This window comes from Drosophila biarmipes, chromosome 3L (genome assembly GCF_025231255.1).
Source record: "Drosophila biarmipes strain raj3 chromosome 3L, RU_DBia_V1.1, whole genome shotgun sequence".
Lineage (NCBI taxonomy): Eukaryota > Metazoa > Arthropoda > Insecta > Diptera > Drosophilidae > Drosophila > Drosophila biarmipes.
In genome coordinates this window covers 15,522,871-15,542,986 of record NC_066613.1, presented here as the reverse complement: position 1 = coordinate 15,542,986, position 20,116 = coordinate 15,522,871, and the positions used below count along the sequence as shown (strand labels likewise).

At 37.9% G+C, this 20,116-nt stretch overlaps 1 protein-coding gene and 1 long non-coding RNA gene across 10 annotated transcripts in view; one reads left to right on the top strand and one right to left on the bottom strand.

Annotated features, from left to right (window-relative positions):
• Positions 1–20,116, top strand: part of LOC108034793 (protein nutcracker) — a 102,336-nt gene that overhangs the window by 37,539 nt on the left and 44,681 nt on the right. For 8 of the 9 annotated variants that reach the window (XM_017109787.3, XM_017109785.3, XM_017109784.2 and 5 more), the window contains 3 exons: positions 5,854–6,018; positions 6,083–6,181; positions 8,273–8,719. In XM_017109787.3, the coding sequence (XP_016965276.1) occupies positions 5,854–6,018; positions 6,083–6,181; positions 8,273–8,719 (711 nt within the window). Of the gene's footprint in view, positions 1–5,853; positions 6,019–6,082; positions 6,182–8,272; positions 8,720–10,219; positions 10,436–17,198; positions 18,051–20,116 lie in introns of those variants that run through there. The other variant, XM_017109790.3, reaches the window with a different exon arrangement.
• LOC108034796 (uncharacterized) lies at positions 12,683–15,435 on the bottom strand. The gene is made up of 3 exons (XR_001768740.3): positions 14,073–15,435; positions 13,860–14,012; positions 12,683–13,254 (listed from the first exon to the last, which is right to left on the bottom strand). It is a non-coding gene; the product is annotated as an uncharacterized LOC108034796 (long non-coding RNA).

The window sequence follows — 20,116 nt, the reverse complement described above, 5'->3', positions numbered from 1 at the left end:
AGCAAAAAACCAAACAGCAATTTAAAATATAATTTCAAGTTGAATAGCCCTGACACACATTTCTGCAAATTATTTTGCGAGCTGATTAAACAAATGCCAAATAGCAGCGAAAAATTGTTCAAGGATTTTTATTAAACATAGCTGTCTGTTCAAATTGAAGTTCAGTTTTATTTCGGATAGGCCCACGAATGAAATTCATTTTGGTCATTACACGTAGTTTTATGCTAATATAGAATAACAACTTTTATTTGTCTTGCCTGGGGGCTTTATTTACTTTTTAAACTTGGCTGCTAAGTTGTGAGTAAATATTTTCCTTACATCTGATTTGGCAGACAAGAGGGCATTGAACCTTGTTTGAATGGGGATAACAAAATATATTTCCATAAATTGTAATATGTGGAAATCCGAAACGCAGCCCTTGAGAGCTTCCCCTCAACTTTTCCTCCTCACAAGTCAATTAAGCCGATGACGATGTTCATTTCTATTTATAAAGCCCTTCGGAAGATGTCAAATGTCAATGCAATTAGCTGCGTGCGTTTTACAAATGTCCAACTAGTCGTATGAGGGATATTACAAAAGCTAAAAAAAGGGGGGTAAAAAGAAGCAGCTGCAAAGTCTTTAACGATTTATGGCCAAGCATTTAATATGCATTTGTTATTGTTCATTCGTTCGATCGTCGCATGATTCATTGCCATTCCATTATTCATAAAGTCTTCTTCTCCGCTTAGTTTGAGCAATTGTTAGCCACACGAATTTCGAGCAATTACGTGCTCTCATATATTCTCGCATGGGGAGAAATGGAGAAACATGGAGAAATGGCGGAGCAGAGAAACAGAGAAGCCGGGAATCATTTCTGAAATTGGTTTCATAATTGACTTTGACACAGACGCCGGCAAATTGCCGGGAAATAATGGGAATTGCGCCTGCTATGGGATACAATTAGCTGCAGCCGAGGAATGTTCGGGCAGAACTTTGATTGCCTGGGTGCAGGTGAATCGGATGGTTTAAAACGATACGTTTCTATGGCGATATTCCACTCGAATTCGATGGCAATAAATCTCGAGTGACACGTGACAGGTGAAAGATGTTATTGGATGTTCAGGAATAATTTTAGCTGACTGCTGGAGTTATTTATAAATATTTAATCACTTTAATTGGATGCACATAATTAAATTTATTGGTGATAACCCATTGAAATTTTATTGTTTTAAGAATATATGTTCTTGAAAATACAGGCATACACTTGTACGAATTCCATGGAATGAAACTAAATGTTTAGTAAGTTGTTTTGATAGGTAAATTTTTAAAAGATATTATTAGATGTTTAGAAATAATTTTTGGCAGATTGCTGAATATATTTAAAAATTGTAAAATATTCCTAGGAAAATATGTTCTTAAAAGTATGGGGATACTGAGGAAACAAGTTAAATGTTTAGTAAATTGCTTTTGAGAAAATATCAATTTTCTCTTCTTAAATTATGTTTTCTTATATACCAAACTTACTGTTATTTTTAGTATTTAGTAATCAAGTAATTCTATATAATTTCCATAGTCATAGCTGTCACTGGGACTCAATGTCAACAACTATCGATGGACGGTGTAAAGTGAAGCGGATTTTGTCATTGGCGATGACTAGGCTATGCCTCAATGCCTCGGTTCATTCACGAAAAGCCCACAAAAATACACAAATTCAAATTCGAACACACCCCGCCCATGTTTCCCTTTGCTGCGCAACGTTGCGTATACGCAATGCGATTTTAAAATTTTGTACATGTGCATTCGCTGGCTGGTGTTCCAGTGCTTCGATGCTCTTTCGATACCTTGCCCAACTACGTGCCGCGAGGCGTGACCTGTCCCCCAAAATTCCACCCCTTTCACTTGCCCCCAAGCGATTGCACACGATTACATTTAATTTCAGGCTTCATATTGCAATCAAATCGCCATTAGACCGGGCCCACAAATTGCCGCATTCAATTCGCTTGTAATTGCCATTGCCTGGCTTCAATTAGCGGCGAATAACCTTCAAAAAATAAAGTAAAATGCCACAAGACATCTATTTTATATTAGCATGAGGTGCAAATTAGAGAAAATCCAATTTTCTTTTCACACAATTTGTTACACTTTTTCTTTTCTTCGCCAGTGTTTCACTTTTCGCCAAAGGCTTCGACCTGGCTGACATTTTGGCCATCACTCTCGATGGCCTAATCTTAGAGATGAGCCAGTTATTCATATGAAGTTGTGTTTTTTAGTGATTTATTAAATGGAAAAATGATAATATTACTACAAGAAAGTTTTGTGAAATATTTAAGGCGCAAATAAAAAGTGCATTACCATTTGCTTAGGACATTTTCTCACGCACCCACCACCGAAAACATCACTCTTTTTCGTTGTAATTAACTTTTGGCTTGCTCTTTTGTGGGATTTCAGCTCTGACATGTTGTGTCAACCTCTGTCTTCTATTTTTCCCTCGACTTTTGCTTTTGGCGTAATTTATTCGCCAGCCGAAGTACACATTTTGTAGCATGCGATAAGTCGTAGAAATAATTTATATATCTTTGACTTTGTTAGGTGCTCAAAATCCCCCGGCTTATGTTTTTTCTCAGCTCTTTTTTTGTGTTATTTTAACAAATTGTTGAGCACATCACGTTGCGCAAATAAATTCCCCCATGTTATTGTTAGCCGTCCGGCGTTGTTGTTATAGTTATTCTTCGTGTTTGCGGTGTAGTTATCAGCGACGATTTTTGTTTATTTATAAGCGAGTAGTGCGCTTGAAAGTGGATCACGCCAATTGACATTTTACATAGAACGGCATTCAAATGTGTATCTACCAGAGATCGTGCTAGACTTGTATCATCAGGGGTTTATTTTACAGACGAAGCCCCAAAGAGGCATTTTAAATAAATATGTCGAAGGGAATTTTCCCAAGACTGAGGAATTCGAATGTCTAGTTAAAAATAGAATAAAATAGCATAGCAACCGAAACATTTTCTTTGGCTTGTAAATGCAAATTCAAGTGGAAATCCGTCCCTCTCAAACCCTTTTGCATAAATCCGTCTTGAACATTCATAATCCTTGTGTTCGTAATAGTTTATCCGCGCATATCGAATGGATGTTTTCATACTTTTACTCCTTGACTTTCGGCTGCCAGTTTATGGCTTGTTTTTGCCCTGTGCGCTGTGTTTTTTGTGCCCTGGTCCCCCCTTTGAGGTTCCGAGCATCTTGTAGCATACGAGTACCTACAACAATGAGAAGAAAACATTTTTCCAGCCAGAGCCAGCCATATTTCTTGGCTTTTCTCTCTGCCTCCTTAACTGTCTCGGTTTTGGCCTCAAGCGAATCTGGCGGGCGCCCCGAAAAATTCGAAACCAAATACAGTGGGACTTCGATGAAAATTACTGATGATATATTATTTAGAACCAATATTTTAAAAAATATTTTTTTACAAGGTTACAAACTAAATAAATATAAATAAATAAATGTTATTAAAATATGTTTGTACTTTAAAATGAAAGATCACCTATTTAACATTTAAAAAAGACAATGCTTTATTATTTTTTTAATAAAATATTTTTTTTGGCCACGCTTTACTGTAACAGTGAAAAAATGCCGCTCAAGCGAGAATAGCAGCGGCAACAATAATAGCAACAACGGGCGAACAATGACAACAACTTTCGCGAAAACCCGTTTTCCACGCGTTCGCATAGCATTACTCTTTGTGATTTTGTTGTTGTTTTATTGTTGTTTTTGCCGCGCCCTTCACTCGCCTTTGTTGTACTTGTTGTTGTGTATGTTGACGCTTTTTTTAAAAGCCAAAGTCTTGGAAGCTGCATTCATTCAAACGTCGACGGAGCTACCAAAACCGGTTTCGCCCCACAGAAAAAATGAAATAAAAGTATTATAATGACGACAACGTCGACTGCGTTGTTTATTGTAGTGTGTTTTTTTGTTGTTTTTGCATATACGTTACTTTATTTGGCTGATTTTGTATTTGGTTTTCCCTTTGGGCCATAAAAATAAAGGGGAACCGCCGCGGAAATTGGGAGAGACGAGTCCGAAATTGCCATTTCGCCTTAACAATTTCTGGTCTCGTGCTGAGATTCTGATGACGTGTAATTTGTTTGCCCAGACAGTGGGTATGCTGGTTTTATGGCCTTTTGGGTGGGAAACGTATTAGTTTGAAATTAATTAACTGCTGTGTGGGAAGATGCAGCCATATGAGTGAATGAATTGAAAACAAATAACAAACAAAGTGAATAGCACGGGAACTAATTTATTCGTTTGCTTTGGATGTGAATAAAAGCAATTACTAATTTGATATTGTTTTAAAATTTCATAAGATGCTTTTGATATAATAAAATCTTTCAAGTTGTATAAAATATAATTTTTCCTGGATCTTTAGAGAGAATAAAGATTCCCTATACACCGCCACAATTTCCTAGTAAACAAATATGTTCACCCCAAAAATTTGTCACCCCATTTTCCGGGTATTTTCCGCAATTTCCCCCCACCTCTCCGAAAATTTCTTCGCTTGGCGCCAATCGAAATGAGTCAAAGAATTTCCTAGCTGTTGTGCTTTGTGGGGCGTCTGTTGTTGGCAAAAGTAATTCCCTCAAAGTGACACACATTTGCGAGATACTCAAAACCCGAACCAGAAGTATCTTAAAGATGCTGGACTTCTTCTGTGCCCCTTCCCTCGCTTTTTATTATGTAACTGACAACTGGCTGCTGTTGACCAACAAATGACCGCAATTGGAGCAGTCGCAGCGAGGGAAGCCCAGTTATGGTAAGAAGATCATGAAGCCAAATAGTTGTTAGCCCATTTGCAGTAGTTTTACAGTTGCCACCCCCTCCCACTTGTTTTCCTTTGCATTTTTTACCTCAAAGTCCCTCTTTTTCTCCTATTCTCAGGTAGCCTAATTTCAACGCTTCAATGCAGGCAGCACTTCAGAGTTTTTCCACATGTGGGTGTATTTTTTATGCTCCATATTGTACGCCAAAGCTTATCTGAAAGGCAGCATCAATGGCAGGGGAGAAGTGGGCGGGTTTGGTGGGGTCCAGCTCCGGAATGAGTCGACATATCTAGTGCTGTTTTTATTGACTTTTCTTTTGCTTATCTCCATACTTTTGCTTGGGTTTCCCTGTGTATTCCTCCATTTCCCCACATCAATTGTTTGGCCAAGAGATTTCCCAAAGCAAACTGACATGGAGCCTCGAATAGCACAAACGGAATTTAAATATTTGTCCAGTTGGAAGAGAAATAAAGGGGTTTCCCCTGGGAGTCTTCTTTCGCTTGAGTGACGAAAATGGCTAAGAATAAATCTATAAACCCGTTGCGTTCAATCGAAAATTTATCTGTTGTTCAAAGGGTGAAAGGGGAGTTTATTTTATAAAGGGGAAATGAAAGTACTTATCACATGTATGTTTAATAAATATTACATTTTCTGTTTGTGATTTTATAGTATTATAATATGCTTTTAATTGTAATTTGTAATGAGCTGAAATAAACGCATTTTTGTCTCATTTTGCTGTACATAAAAACCATTACTGAGTACCTAGTTTCCAAAGCAGCTAATTAATGATAGCACAATCGCATAAAAGTGCAACAAAGGCCATAATAGTTTACCTAGCAGTTTGCCACATATTTTCCGCGGCAGCTTAAAAAAAAAAAACGAAAACGAAAAACAACATTCCGCCACAATAGCGGTAAAGGGGCGTGGAATGCGTCCGTTTAATAACCGGTGGCCCAAAATGGGGGAAGGCCTGCTTCCGTTTCCGCAAGAGCGTGTCCATTGAAATGTTCGCCATGTATGCTAATTGCTAATTGCCCCTCTTCGTTTTCATTTTCGATTGCAGCTAAGAAACAGAATGGAGCCGCTATACGCACAAATAGCCTGGGGTCGGGCACCAGGACCCCGCCCTTGGAGAGGAAGAGCAAACTCAGTGCCCTGGGCAGGTTCTTCAAGCCCTGGAAGTGGCGGCGGAAAAAGAAGAGCGAGAAGTTCGAGGCGGCCTCCAAATGTGAGTTCTTGAAATTTATTTTACTTTAGAAATTTATATATATTTGTTTCGTATTTCCCAACAGCTTTGGAGCGTAAGATTTCTGTGCGTGCCAATCGTGATGAGCTAGTGCAAAAGGGGATTCTACTGCCAGAGAGTCCCCTGGGCAATATTCCAGAACCAGGTGAGTTTTAGCTTAGCAAATTATTAGTTTCATAGGAAGGTCAATTTTCTTCTAAGAAATGCAAAGGTGTTTAGAATAGTATTTATTTTATTTTCACTAAAAAATTTGAATTCACGAAAACGCGAATTCTTCAGGATCATATACAAAAGGGGTTGTTTAAAGTTTAAGTTAGTAAAGAAAACACTTTGTTTCTGAAGTTCAGTATAATTTCAAAGTAATACCACGAGTTCCAAAGAAACCCCCAACGAAAACATTAACACTTACATTTGTTGAATCTCTTAATGCGTGCCAAGCGCACAAATTAACTTGCTGATTATTTCCACAAGTTTTTGGAGACCCCCTCCCCTTTTCCTTCTTTGTTATATTTTTGCTTTGCTTTTATTTCTTCTGTATTGCTTCTTTTTTTTGCCATGTGCAACAAAACTTTTTGTTGGCTGCCAATTGTTGGCAAGTTTTGCTTACGGCTTAGCCAGAGGAGCAACAAAAGCAAGCGCAAGCATAACGGAAATTGGCCATAAGCCACGCACGATATAACCATGGCTTATAGTGTGATATGCCCCGTCGAAAACGCCTCACACCACCACTGTGCGTAACTAGACAGGTTAGCACTCTGCTAAATTGTTTGCTAGCCAAAGAAGAAGCGTCTTCCTTCCGCTTGAGTTGCGACAGGCAGCTCGTCAATTGGCCGGGCTATGTTGAATGAGGAAAAGTAAGGGGGGCTACACAGAATCGACCTGTGTTAGAAATATAGCATCTAATAAATATTTGTTTAATGAATAAATACTATTCCAAAGCTTTAAATGCACTTCTAGAACGGCTCTCAAGAACTCAAAAATGTCATTGGTGACATTAATAACTTCAACCCCCAATCAAACAGCGTTACCTGTCCGCACTTGGTTAGGTTGGTGATATGTCATGAATGACAATTTAAAAATGGCATGGGTGACATGTTGTGACTGGTTGATACAAAAAATGGGAAAATTGCTTTCCAAAGTTACGCGAATCGTTAGTATTTTTAGCATATCAAATTAGTTGATATTTAATGTATTATTTAATTTGTGATGGGTGACAATTTAACAATTGTCATGAATGTCACTGCCATGGCAGACAATTCAAAAATGTCATTGGTGGCCTTAAAAAAAAACTCCAACCAAACATCTATAACTTTAGTTTTTTAATATGTCATGGGTGACAATTTAAAATTAGACATGAGAACTAGGACTTTTTCCCATAAAGTTAATATTTTTTTAGTGTAGCAGGCGAAGGAGTTAGATAAGGCGACAATGGGGGAGTGTCACCTCAAGGAGGCGCCTTGTCAGCGGACTTTACGAGTTGCTGTCTCGTCGCACAGTCGCGACTTTCCGCTAAATGTCAATTAATCAGTGGCGGCTAATTGTCCATGCCCACGGGCAGCTGTAGGCAGCCAAGGGGAAACAAGACAAGAAGAAGCCTTTCCACAATAAAACGCGAAATGCATTCAAATGAGGTTGTGTGAAAGCGGGAAATAAAGGGGGACGGGCGGATTTTTATAGCAAGAATTTCGAGCCTACCTCAACGTTGAGCTGCTTGCGGCAGGCAAAGCAAGCAGTTTTGGCCGCCACTCGGCGACAGAGGGCGCCACCCAGCGAAAGGCTTTCGTCAGAAGAAAGCGGTTTAAGTCCTGCTTGAGCTTAAGCCTGGACACAAACCATTGGAGTGTGTTTTTTCGTAGTTTAAAAGTAATAAAATAAATTTAGATAAGTAAGTTACCTTAAAATTGTTAATTTATTCCTTTTTTCGGAAAAAAGTTAAAACGCTTACGTGCCGTTAGACAGAAAAAATTCATATAAATTCGTTAGCTTTAAATTTTTAGTTTATTTTATTTAAATATAAATAGGAAAGTAATCAGCCTACACCATAATTCTTCAAATGAAATTAGTATTAGAAAATAAAGTAAAATATAAGATAAGTCATTTCAGAACGTTCAACCATTTCTTTCTAATAATTCCCTGTTACTTTTTCTTGCAATATAAGCAAAGAGCAGTCTGAGAGGTGCAAATTTCTAAAGATTCAATTATGACATGCCACTGATTATGCCTTTTTGATTCACAGGCGAGGAGTCGTATTACAACAGCAGCAACAGTGGGGCCACCGCCAACGGCTCCCTGCTGAACTCAGCCGTCCACAATAATTCCATGAGCCAGGCCAACAATTCCATAAATGCCACCACCTACGGCACCGCCGGCAATCCGCTCATCTCCGCCGCCCAGCAGCAGCTGAACCAGGGGCTTCCCAACTCGATCTCCGTGCAGCAGTTCAACGGACAGAATCCGCAGAATGCCCTGGCCAATGGCCTTGTGGGTGTGGGCGGCGTGGGCGGCGGAGGTGGCGACGGCTCCTCGGACACGTCCTCCCAGAGCGGCGGCGTTCCGCATTCGCAGTCGGCGCCACAGCAACTGGGCGTGGGTCAGCCGCCACCACCCTTGACCCCGCTGGCCCAGCACCACCAGGCGCTGGCACAGCAGCTGCAGCAGCGATTCGCCATCAGCAACAATAACGGTGAGTGTTCAATAAGAAATATGAATTATTTTAAGGAAGTTAAGTTGTTAAGTAGTGCCGTTGGTGGGCCGCCAAAGAAAATACCATTCTTGCAATCCTCGAATTTCCCTTAATATATTTTACACGATCATCTCAAAAGGTATCTCAAAGGGAGAATATTATATTTTTAAGATATATTTTATGATATCTACACGTTTCTTACATGCATTTTACTAACGTCCGGAAAGTATGCAACATAATATTATTTATAGTTTTCTTAAAGCAGTTCATTCTATTAAAGCAAGCAGTTCGTGCATATAAGGAAATATGGAATGAAGTTAAGATCGAGTTTTTCTCGAAATATGAAATTAAAATATATATATTTACGAAAAAAAGTATTATAGTCGAAATGCCCTTGAAAAATAATAAAATATGACTAAGTTGGGTGCACAATGTGGGTATTAACCATAACTGTATGATTCTCTGGTTTTCGTCATCAACATAAGCCATAAATTAGGGACACTTAAAGCCCATTTAAGCTCAGTTAACGCCTAGTTAAGGGTCGCCCACGCACACACGGTAGTGTGGATATGTAGATATGCAAATACTCTGTTCGTGTTTGCTTTTTCATTTTTCAAATCTTTTCTGAGCACTTACGGCAGTTTACCAAAAGTTTATCGCATGTTAAAGTAAGAAAATGGGTTTCTCAGGCAAATACAGTGGGTACTCGAATTATGACTGTCATATAACTAGGATTTTAATTTATATGAAACAGTGTGACATTTTTGGAAACCGAAACTTTTTTAATTTATCCTATCTCAATTTTCTCAGATTAACATTTTTTTCAACAATTTTTATATAAAAAAAAAAAATATATATATATATATATATATATTATATTTTATCAATGTAATATACAATTTTAAATTTATTTTAAAATACATTTGGTAAACTCAATTTGGAGTGGCTTTAGGAGAGGCAGACTGTAAGTGAAAAATGTAGGGATGCCTGGCAGACTTCGCATAGCACTTGGGGGGGCATAAAGCGCTGCTACTGTGGAATCTCCAGAGTCTTGGGCTTCTGTTTTCATCTCCATCTTTATATTCTTCTGATAATTAGCACAGCCACGTACATTCATCGTCCAGTTTGTTTTCATTTTTGATGACTATTAAAATTTCATGCCGCTGCCTTGTTGACTTAACTTTGAAGCTTTTTATTGTCGTTTGCATTTGGGTGTTGCCCTCTCTTTCTGGCCGCGAATACCCCTCTCTTTCGCTCCCGCAGAGAGGCTGCAACCGGCATATGGTTACATCTCTCGCGCCCTCTCTCTCGCACAGTCTGCGCACGTTTTGCGCTTTTGTTTATTTTATATTTCGACTTCTGCAAGAGCGGGGGAGCTTACTCTTTCATCGCCAGTTCCTCCATTCCCTCTCTTCGCCGCTCTCTTCGGACTCGTTGGGGCATTTTTATAGGAAACCCGATTCCATTCGATTCAGTTCTCATCCAGTTCAGTTAACATTATAACGCGTTCTCGTCGCGTCCGTCGAATAAAATAATATATATAGCAAATAACAACACAAAAAACAGCCGAAAAATCAACAAAAATCGGCATAGGAAATAGTAGATGTTACCGCAGAACCATGCGAGTAAAGTGCTTTATAAATAATACGTAATTTACCCGTGTACATAGCAAATGCCTAGCAATAATAGTGAAGTGGTTAATAACAATGCGCAAAAGTAATTGCAGCTAAATATCTTGACCCCCTGTTTACCTTTCGCCCTTTGTGCTTGTATTTTCGGAGTCACATGGGCGATACGCCGGTTCCCTCAGGTCCAAAACCCCAACTCGAGGGTAAACAAACGCCGACGAGGAAGTAGTCGCGAACTACCGCTCATAAAATGCTGCAGCTATCAATCAGCCGTGAATGGGAATGTCTAGGAGTGGAAATCAAGTGTCCATCGAAAGCTGGGTGAAGGAATTTGCCTACTAATGCATGGCAAACAAGGTTTTTAAGGCGGCACTGATGGTAAACAAAAGCCGACAGTTGCTTAGAAAGGCCACTGTTCACTTTTAAAGTCATCTTGGGGTATACAAAATTAGCAGAAAAAATATTAAAGATGAAGTAGGAAAGGGAAAAAATATAAAATATTTAATAACACAATATTTAAAGTGCTATATATGATGCTAAATGTTTGTATAAAAAACAACATTTGGCGTATATTTAAGTATTAATCATGTTTTGATAGACTAAAACCGGTTCAATGAAGAATTTCCATATTTTCACAGCTTAATTCAAGGAGATCGGGTTGAAAAAGGCAACTTAGAAATATATTATCTTTATTTGAGCTGCTAAAAATATGTTTTTAATCACTGAAAATATGAACTATCCCCATTAGTCACATTTATACAGTCTTTCCAGTTAAAAACGGGGGTTCCTTAACAAATACAATGACAAACACTTTCGTTTAGCAGATAAAAATTAAATTAAATTATTTTAAAATTGTGTTTTTGCACTTGGCTATTTGTTTTAGTTTCTAGAGGAATTTTCAGACCCTAAGTTTTTTTTTTGAAAAAGCCACCTGCTAATCTTTTTGATTTCCCCATGAAAACCTCTACTTAAAAGTTCCCTGCCAAGTCATTGCATTCTTTGCAACCGCAAGCCTTGTCAACGAAATTTGAATAAATGCAATTTAAATTGACTGAGCAAAACAACAAAAGCAGGGGGAAAATCAGGGAAGAAGAGAACGCTTCGTCAGCGCCACCCACAAAATCATAAAACAAACAACAAACCAAATGAACCTGCTGGGGAAAAAAATCACAAAAAAAGGAAAACATTTGCCTCTTGTATTTTCCTTCGTTTCGCCGACGAACAAAGCCCACAAAAGCGAAACAAAAATATTTTTGTTCCAAAAAGGAAAAACACGAAAAAGGAAATTTTTGTGCAAATGCAACATGCGAGTGCATTAGGGCTAAAAAGAGAGGAAAAGTGCAAGAAGGCAAATTAAACACGCTTGAACTTCTGCCGCCCACTTTTCCCTGGCCAAACATGCAGCCTAATTTATGTATGTCTGTGAAAACAGGGTGATATCTTTATATTTCTTACTTTTAATTAAAGGTATACAAAAGGAAAATGGGAATAAAGAACAGCTTTTTGGTGGACATCACTCATACGTAGTGTTGTCTTAATTCTTTTTTAGGTTTTTGAAAGCTTTTAAAAGGGAAAAATATCAAGTTAATTAGTTATTATTAAAGCAGTTCCTATGATATGAATATATATTTATGTTTAATATTTTTTATTTTGGTTAGTTAAGTTTCCTACACTTTTTGCGAACCATGAACGTTTTTAAGTAACTTCCTAAACCAAAAGCTAGATAGTTTCCGGAATTTGGGGATTCCACGTGAAAAATGTCCACTTAACGTGATGAATATAAATGTTTTTATGGTCTAGCTTAGAGAAGGACACCCCGGTGTCCGTCTACAGGGTGTTGCCTTTTGGAATCCCCCTTGGGCGGCACCCCTGCTCCTTTCCTGGCCCCCTTTTCCCAGCCGTACGCATTGCCACGCCATAAATTGCGCTCGCCTGCACGTCAGGAAGTCGTTGGAGCTGTCGAAAAAGGGGGCGGCGCAAGGGGGGTGGGAAATGCTACAAAAAAATGTAAAGGGGGCGACAGGGGCGTGCGGCAAACTTTAATTTTCCGCCATTCCACTTTCGGTTGACTGTTCGCTCACATTACGCATACGCAGCGTTGACGGCTGGGAAAAGTGTGGCCTACCATTGGGCGGCTCTCTCTCTCTCTCGGCTTCTCTGCAAGTCTCTCTTTCTCCGTGCTTATTTCTCTCCCTTTGTTTTCCTTTCTCACCGCTCTCCGGCTATATCCCTGTATTTCTCTCCCTGTTCTTTGTTTTGCATTGTTTTTAAAATTTTTGCTTTCAAAAGGATTAACAATTTCGTCTTTTAAATGTCAAACCGTGGAAATTGCTTATAAATATTTAATGGCATAGCTTTAATACACTTTTAAATATTTTGTAAATTTTTGATGCGACTTTTTGGGAGGATATCCTGTCCTCTTAATTTTTTCCAGCATTTTCCCCCATGGCAAGGTCGATCACCTTTTTCCTGTTTGTTTTCCCATTGCATCCCTGCTGTGCATCCGTGTGAAGAGTCTGCTTGCGAGTGTATGAGTGCTTTGATTTCAAAATCATTTGACTAACAAATTGCCTTTTCATGGCATTTTTTATATTCATTTTCTGTAATGTTTATTTTTTAGATTATCCACTGATGAATCATGTTGAGCTCGAGTTCCTCGACTTTGTGTAATAGTGTCAGTCATCAAACTGATAGCCCTGCCCGCTGAGAAAAACAATTTCCAGTCGGTGTTGGGCTAGGTCACGCACTTTGTAACGAGAGTGCGCCGTACAGTGAACACTCATCCTGCGTCCACGGGGCGTCCTGTTGCTCTCTTTTTTCTTGTTATTTTTCCCGCTGGGGACTTACCTAAGTGAGTTATGGCCATTAGTTTCATTTTTATGGCCCAGTGCTTAGAGTTAATGACCACTGAAAGAAAAATGAAAGTTTGCTTAAATAGATAAGGGTATATTGAACTGGCAGCGCAGAGATATCGGCTCCGCGAATGGAGATATGTGCTTGTATATAGGTGAATAATTTATTATAGAGCATTTGTCTTTCCAGGGTGTTAAATTATAGCCACATAAATGAGGCGCTCATTGGGAGATTCTAAATTTTATTAGACAACATTTACTTCAAAACATAACCATAGTTTGGTTTTATAAGTAGCAGTAGAAGCCCCTATAGAACTGATACATTGCCAAGTTAAATATTTGCACAACGGAACTGCAAACAAAATGTAAGAAATCACATAGGGTAGGGGAACCCTAACAATTTATGAGACAATATTTGCTTTCGTATGATGATACATAATGGGTGATAAAATATTTACCTAACCAGAGATATATAATTTATTGTACAATATTTACTTTTTCCATCCCCATGGCGAGTTTTCTACGAATCGCCGCACTTTAATCTAATAAAGATTCTCTTCTTGTTTGGGCTCTTTCCTAAAGCGAAATCACATTAGAACCGCATAGTCGCAGATAAGGCATATATGTGTGAATATCTTCTTTATATAGTGTACACAATACCTAATTGACTCAGCATGATAATGCAATTAGAGGGGGCCAATGGAAGTGTCTTGCCTCAGAGCGAAATTGGCCAAGCTGGCTGTTTAATATTAGTCTGGGCTCTATTTCTCCATTCTTGAAGATCTCACCAAGCATGTTTTTTTGAATTTGTATCTAGATTAAATTAATGATTATTAATTTTAAGCGTAGCTATAAAAGGTCAAATAAATGTACGGCTTTATTCAAGTTTTCCAGACATTCCACCTGCGTTCGGTTTTCTTGCTTTATTTGTTCGGGCTGACCGGCTCATTAGTTGAGGTCACCTGATGAATGAATTCGTTTCAATTTGTTTACCCTCCCGGCGGACGGACAATATCTCTCTATTAAAATGGAAATTAATGTGCAAAGTCGCCAGCGCTAAATCGATTTTCATTCACAGCTGTGTTCTGTTTGCAGGCGAATTTAATTTGGCTAATTAAAATCCAGAAAAAAGAAATTCTGGACTGGGGCAGAGTCAATATAGTCCAATCGGGGTGACCAAATAGAGACGTGTTCCGACGACCACTCCCATTTCCACGTATACGTATGTATTTTTCGGTTGCATGTCCGACGCTCGTAATTCCGACATTTGGATATCCGGTTCCTGTTCGGCAGACAACACATGCAAATGACTAAACAGGGTTCGCTTTCGCATTTTTCTGGCCATTACTTTGGAGCTCTGCCCCTGTTGTCTTTCCACTTGGCCAGCGGGAGGGCTGGTGGGTGGGCCCGAGCTAATTTGTTGTTCAAATTTATATTTCTCAGGATATACAAGTATACAAGTATTTCGGCCGGCTCGACCCTCGAGCTCATTAATTAGGAAATTCTTTTCGCCGTTCTTCCGATTTATTGTTTTCGCATTCCCCCAGTGTAAACATACTGCCAAAGGCAGAGCTAAAGAGCAAATGGGCGAAAAACAAACTGAGCAACACACAAAAATCTTTCGGTTTTTCATTTTTCATTTTGCATTTATACTCTACTGGTTGTTGGGGCCTACAGGTTTTTGAAGAAAATTACAAAAAAGTTGAAAAAATATTATTTTAGGATATGGGAAAATATTTAGTTGAAGAGAATACAACTGAAGAATACTTAAGAAATATATTATAAAAATCAAAATAAATTAATTTTAATGATCTGTAAAATCTATGTCGAAAAAACTTGCCTATGTTAGTTGAAATTACCTAAAAACTTCTACAAATTGTTCTAAATTTTAATCTTTATAAGATTTTAAGGGTGTTCTGAATTCGTTTTCCCACTCGCAATTTCACTTCCTCCACTTGCTACTCATCTCGCATTTCGCCATCTTCGCCCCAGCGATGGCAACAATTTCGAGATACATTTTTAAAGGCGCCATAAAAGTCGAATGATGACAATGTCAATGTCTTGCCCCCCGTTCCCCTGAAATTGTTCACCTCTGGAAGCATGGGGCCTGTGCTACTGACCTCCAGCCGGGGCCGTAAAATCCACACTGCGACGGAAGGCGAGATATGGAAGAGATATTGGTAGCAGAATGTGGGCGCCATCAATTATAATTCTCGCGCGCAAAAAATTCACTTTTATGGTGGCGTATACTTGATGTGGTCGTTTGGCCGCCCGTTGATTTCCCATGTTCGTTTCGAAGTCTGTGTGTTTAATTATGAACAATTGGCTGGCGAGAAATTTGTCTCACTGCAACTTCTGGTATTTCGTTTCTCATTTCTCATTTTTCAAGCTTATTTGTTCTCAGAACCCCGCCGAGTGAAGTCAGTCCCATTACCATTACCATTACGCGCAGTTTGAATTGAAATCTTTGTGGGCGGACTTCTGATCAATGCAGTCACAGTTTTTCCGCCCTCTGGCTGTTTTCTTTTTGCACACATATATGCCTTTTCGTTTGCGGCATCGGCCCGTGCCTGTCGCATTGGCTTTGGGATAATCTTTATCAATTTGGGCCACTGACAGTTTCTCGGCTAGTGTTTTTGCTTGTGTCTGCCGCTTATTTATGGACAATGGGCTGCTTGTTTAAGCAAATATGGCCACAATTCGGGCCAGTGGCTTTCAAGTGGCTGGCATTGCCATTTTAAAGTTGCTACGGAAATTTAAACCGTGTGTAAAGTGGTCATGAGTGTTTTCGAGGGCCCAGAGTTGATTGCGTAAAATGTATTTTCTTTGTATTTAATGAATAGATTTAAAAGTGTGATGAATAACATCGTTGTAAACCAATTATTTAACCAAACACTTGGTTTTCTTCTGAAAGATAGCTTTTTAAAAGAAATTAGGTTTTGAAGAATTTGCGTCTAAGAATTCCAGTTTCATCGTCCTGTTTTGTGAATATCGAAATACCAATTACATTATTTTGAAGTATTTGGTGGAAACTAAAAACCCAACATTTTGATAAAGACAGTATTTGTTGTAGCTTTTTTTTATGTAACTTAGTCAAAAATCGTCCGAAATCTAAAAAACTCACTGTTTTAGGCACCTAATAAGCTAGGTAATAATCAGATCCATTTTTTGCAGATTCAAAAAACTGAAAAAATTGAAAATTTTGACTTTTTTGAAAAGAGTAGCATCGTCCTTTTTTTTGCGAATATTGGTAAAAAATTAAATTTTTTGGGTGTGAATGCCAATTGATTGGAAATTTCCTTGCGAGTTCAGCAAGCTATGCTATGCTATATTTTTGTCACCCAAAAGACTAATAATTTTAATTAATTAAATTAATTAAATTAATTTGTGTAACTTGGTCAAAAATAATCCAGAAACAAAAATACGCGCTGATTTGAAAATCTAACAAGCTATATAATTGATTGGAGTCGTTTTGTAACTAATCCAGGAAACTTAAAATTTTCGCATATTTTACCTTTTTTTAAAAGGGGTAGCAGCATATATTTTTGCAAAAATTGGTCAAAATTAAAATTTTTAGGTGTGAATGCCAATTGATTGGAAAATTTATTACGAGTTCAGAAAGCTATGCCATTCAATTTTTGGATCATTACTTTTATTTTCTCGACCAAAATACAGATTTTTTTTGGGTAATTTTGAGTAATGAAGTTTTTTTGTTTTATTATTTTAATGTTCAGAAATCAATGACATTCGTTTTTTATGAGTTTAATAACCAATTTAAACTCTCGGCTTTGACGCATTTTGATCCTCCTGCTATAAATAAATACAATTTCCGAGTAAATGCCCTCTGCTATTCGTCTCTTTCATCATTATCAACCCCAATATATGATTTCCCAAACCGAAATACAAGCACAAAAAGCGTTTACAGCTTCCTTAAATGTTTATGATTAATTTCACGTAATTATTAATAACAATTTTAATTGGTTCCTGCCGGCGTGCCAGAGATTCTCTTTTGTGATATTATAAATTAAAATCCAACAAACACCAACCACAACAACTGCACAATCAAGTAAAATAAATTATAAAATGCAAACGCACAATTGACAAAAGCAACAAAAAGACGGCGAGACACAGAATGGCAACGAGTGAAATCATCGAGAATGAGTAAATTTTCCACAATCATCGCACAAAGATAATTCCTAGCGGGGAGAGCCAAATAAAGAAAAGCAATCGGAGAGGCAAGACCAAAAGCAACGCGACATAAGAAACCCCAACCAATTTTAAGTGATAATCAATATACTTATGAACCTTAAAAAGAGCGCAAAACGTAGTGCGATATCAGTTCGAAAGGCTTTATTAGCTATAGACAACAACACCAATCAACTACGAAACACCAATCAACAACTAGAATATGTGATAAAGTCAAGTGTGAATTAAGTTTGTGCGTGTCCTCAATGTGCGGTGTGCAATAATAAATAAAAGTTTCATGGGGCTTATTGCATAAATTCCCGTTAACCGTTAACAGTGATAAGGTCCGACGCCAAGGCCCCATAAACCCAGATTGCGTGCTAAATAATACATGGCCGAAAAGACAGTGAGCAAAAGATTAGGTTTATTCCCATAACTGCCATTTTCAACTCACCTCGTTCCCAATGTCGTTCACTTTTTCAAGACTCCAAAATCAACAACTGCAAATACAACACCAACAAAATCACCAATAACAACAACTTCAAGGAATCGAAAATAAATTCGAAAGGATATAAAGTTAATTGGGAGACAAGCGAATCAGCTTGAAGGGCGACATCAAAGCCTCGCTGATGATGGGCTACATCATGGGTTGTGCTTGTTTCAAAGGTAGGAACGAATCAAGTGTTGAATACGAGTATGTGAATACACAGAAAAGAACTAAATATAATTTACTAATATCATTAAATAGAAAGTTTCAAGTATCTATGATCTTCTTTGTGCAACCCTTTCATCATCTTATGCCAATATATATTACAAATAATGAGACTGAGTGTATGCTTTTGAAAAGATGTTGACATAAAATATTTTGGTGCATACTTTTAGACACATTTTAAAACGATTTGACTTTATCAAACATTTTTGGTCTTCATTTCTGAAACCTTTATTATTTTGAAAATAATGAGACTTTAAATAAATATGCATTGTAACTTTTAAGGTATATTCTTTTGAAAAGAGTACACCACAAAATATTTTGCTGCATACTTTTTGACACATTTTAAAATGATTGAAACCTCTACAATTTCCACTTAGTCTTACATTTCTATAAAAATATATATAGTACATTAAGCATTAATCTCTATTTTTCCCTTATTAATAGCCTCTTTACCAGTGTAAATTTGAATGTGCAAATGAGTAAGTAAACCGAGTGGCAAAGGCATGCGTTGTGAAATGCGAAATATTCCCGGGAGATAAATCATGAGTGTATTCGTACTACGAAATTAATTGATGGCTTATTTCAGTTAATTTAATAAAATAAATATTAAATTCTATTAGCTTTCTCAACATTCTATCACCTTTTCAATTAAAGTTTTATGATAACTTTTAGTCTACCTTAATAAAAAGTTATATTTTTTCATCTTTAAAAGTTCGTCCAAACATTGTGTGTTTCTTGGGAAGTTTGAAAGTTGGTTTACGAAAGTTCTTGACTAATTTAAGAAAGTTTACACAAGTTTTGTGGTAGTTGTCAGTGCTCTGTAGTATTCTCCAGTCGATCCCCTTTCCTTTCAATGCACTTCAACTGTCAATCGCCAACCTGTCCCCAGCACCCACAATTTTCCCACCTCACTCGTTCGGGGTTTCCTTCCGCTCATTAGGCTAGGCGGCTCTCAAAGAAAAATCTCAGGCACAGAAAAAGAAACGCAGCTTGAGGCTTTTTTGTCACGCTTTTCGGTTTTTCTCGCTTCCTGCTGCACACGCATTTTCGCATTTTTCTATGCAACGTCACCGACGACGTCACGAAAGCGGAAATGAGAGCCTGCGCTCTGCATCCTGCGCTCTCTTTATCCTTATTTCCTCTCTCCCCCTGTTAAGGGTTTCCCTCTTAACATTCACTTAACAGTCATTTGTAACATTTTTTATAGCACCTCGTATATTTTGGTTTTTTGTGCATTTCGCATTGCGTTTTTTTTGTTTTCGCCGCTTTTCACGGTTTTTCATTGGGTTTTACTACTTGCTTCCTTTGTGACCCTGTGTGTGTAAATTACTCGATAGCCTTTTTGAGTGCAATGTGATTTCTATGTTGCCTTTGCACTTTCCTTGTTGTATTCGCTTCTAGCCAAATGTTTGTGGATTTTTCGGGGGTATAATGGTGCAGTCCTTGAGTTTGTTTATCTGCTTAGATTGGGATACGAAAGGTATATAACGTGTTCGAGGCGCTGGCTGGCGGTTTGTTTGGAGGTGAAGTACATTTTTGTTAACCTTGCGGTTCTCTAGTTTGTCCTGATTGTCAGTCAAGCTCAGCCTTGATTGCACTTTATTTCTTCCGTTGATCGACTGTTAGTTTGGGGTTAATCCTAATTGAATGCTAGCCTTTGTAGACTGAGAAAAATAGGTAAACACATGGAAAATAAACTAGGTACAGAAAAAATAATACTTAAAGGTTAGAAATTAATGAGGGGAAAACTATTATGTTAACCAAAAAATGTTAAATATTAATGTACTATAAATGTTTTGTTTTTATAAAAGCTTTTAAATTATATTTTGCAATTGATTACTTATTAGTTTTACCTTTTTTATAAGGAACTTCTTCCTCTCACTCACTTATTTGTACTGAAATATTTGGCGAGTTTGAACTTTATTTTTAACACCTGGAATTCAAATTCTTTGTGAAAGGTTAGCATTCTCCAACCATCTCGTTTCAGGCATTTCCTGTGACCTGCGAGGGCGGGGAATGC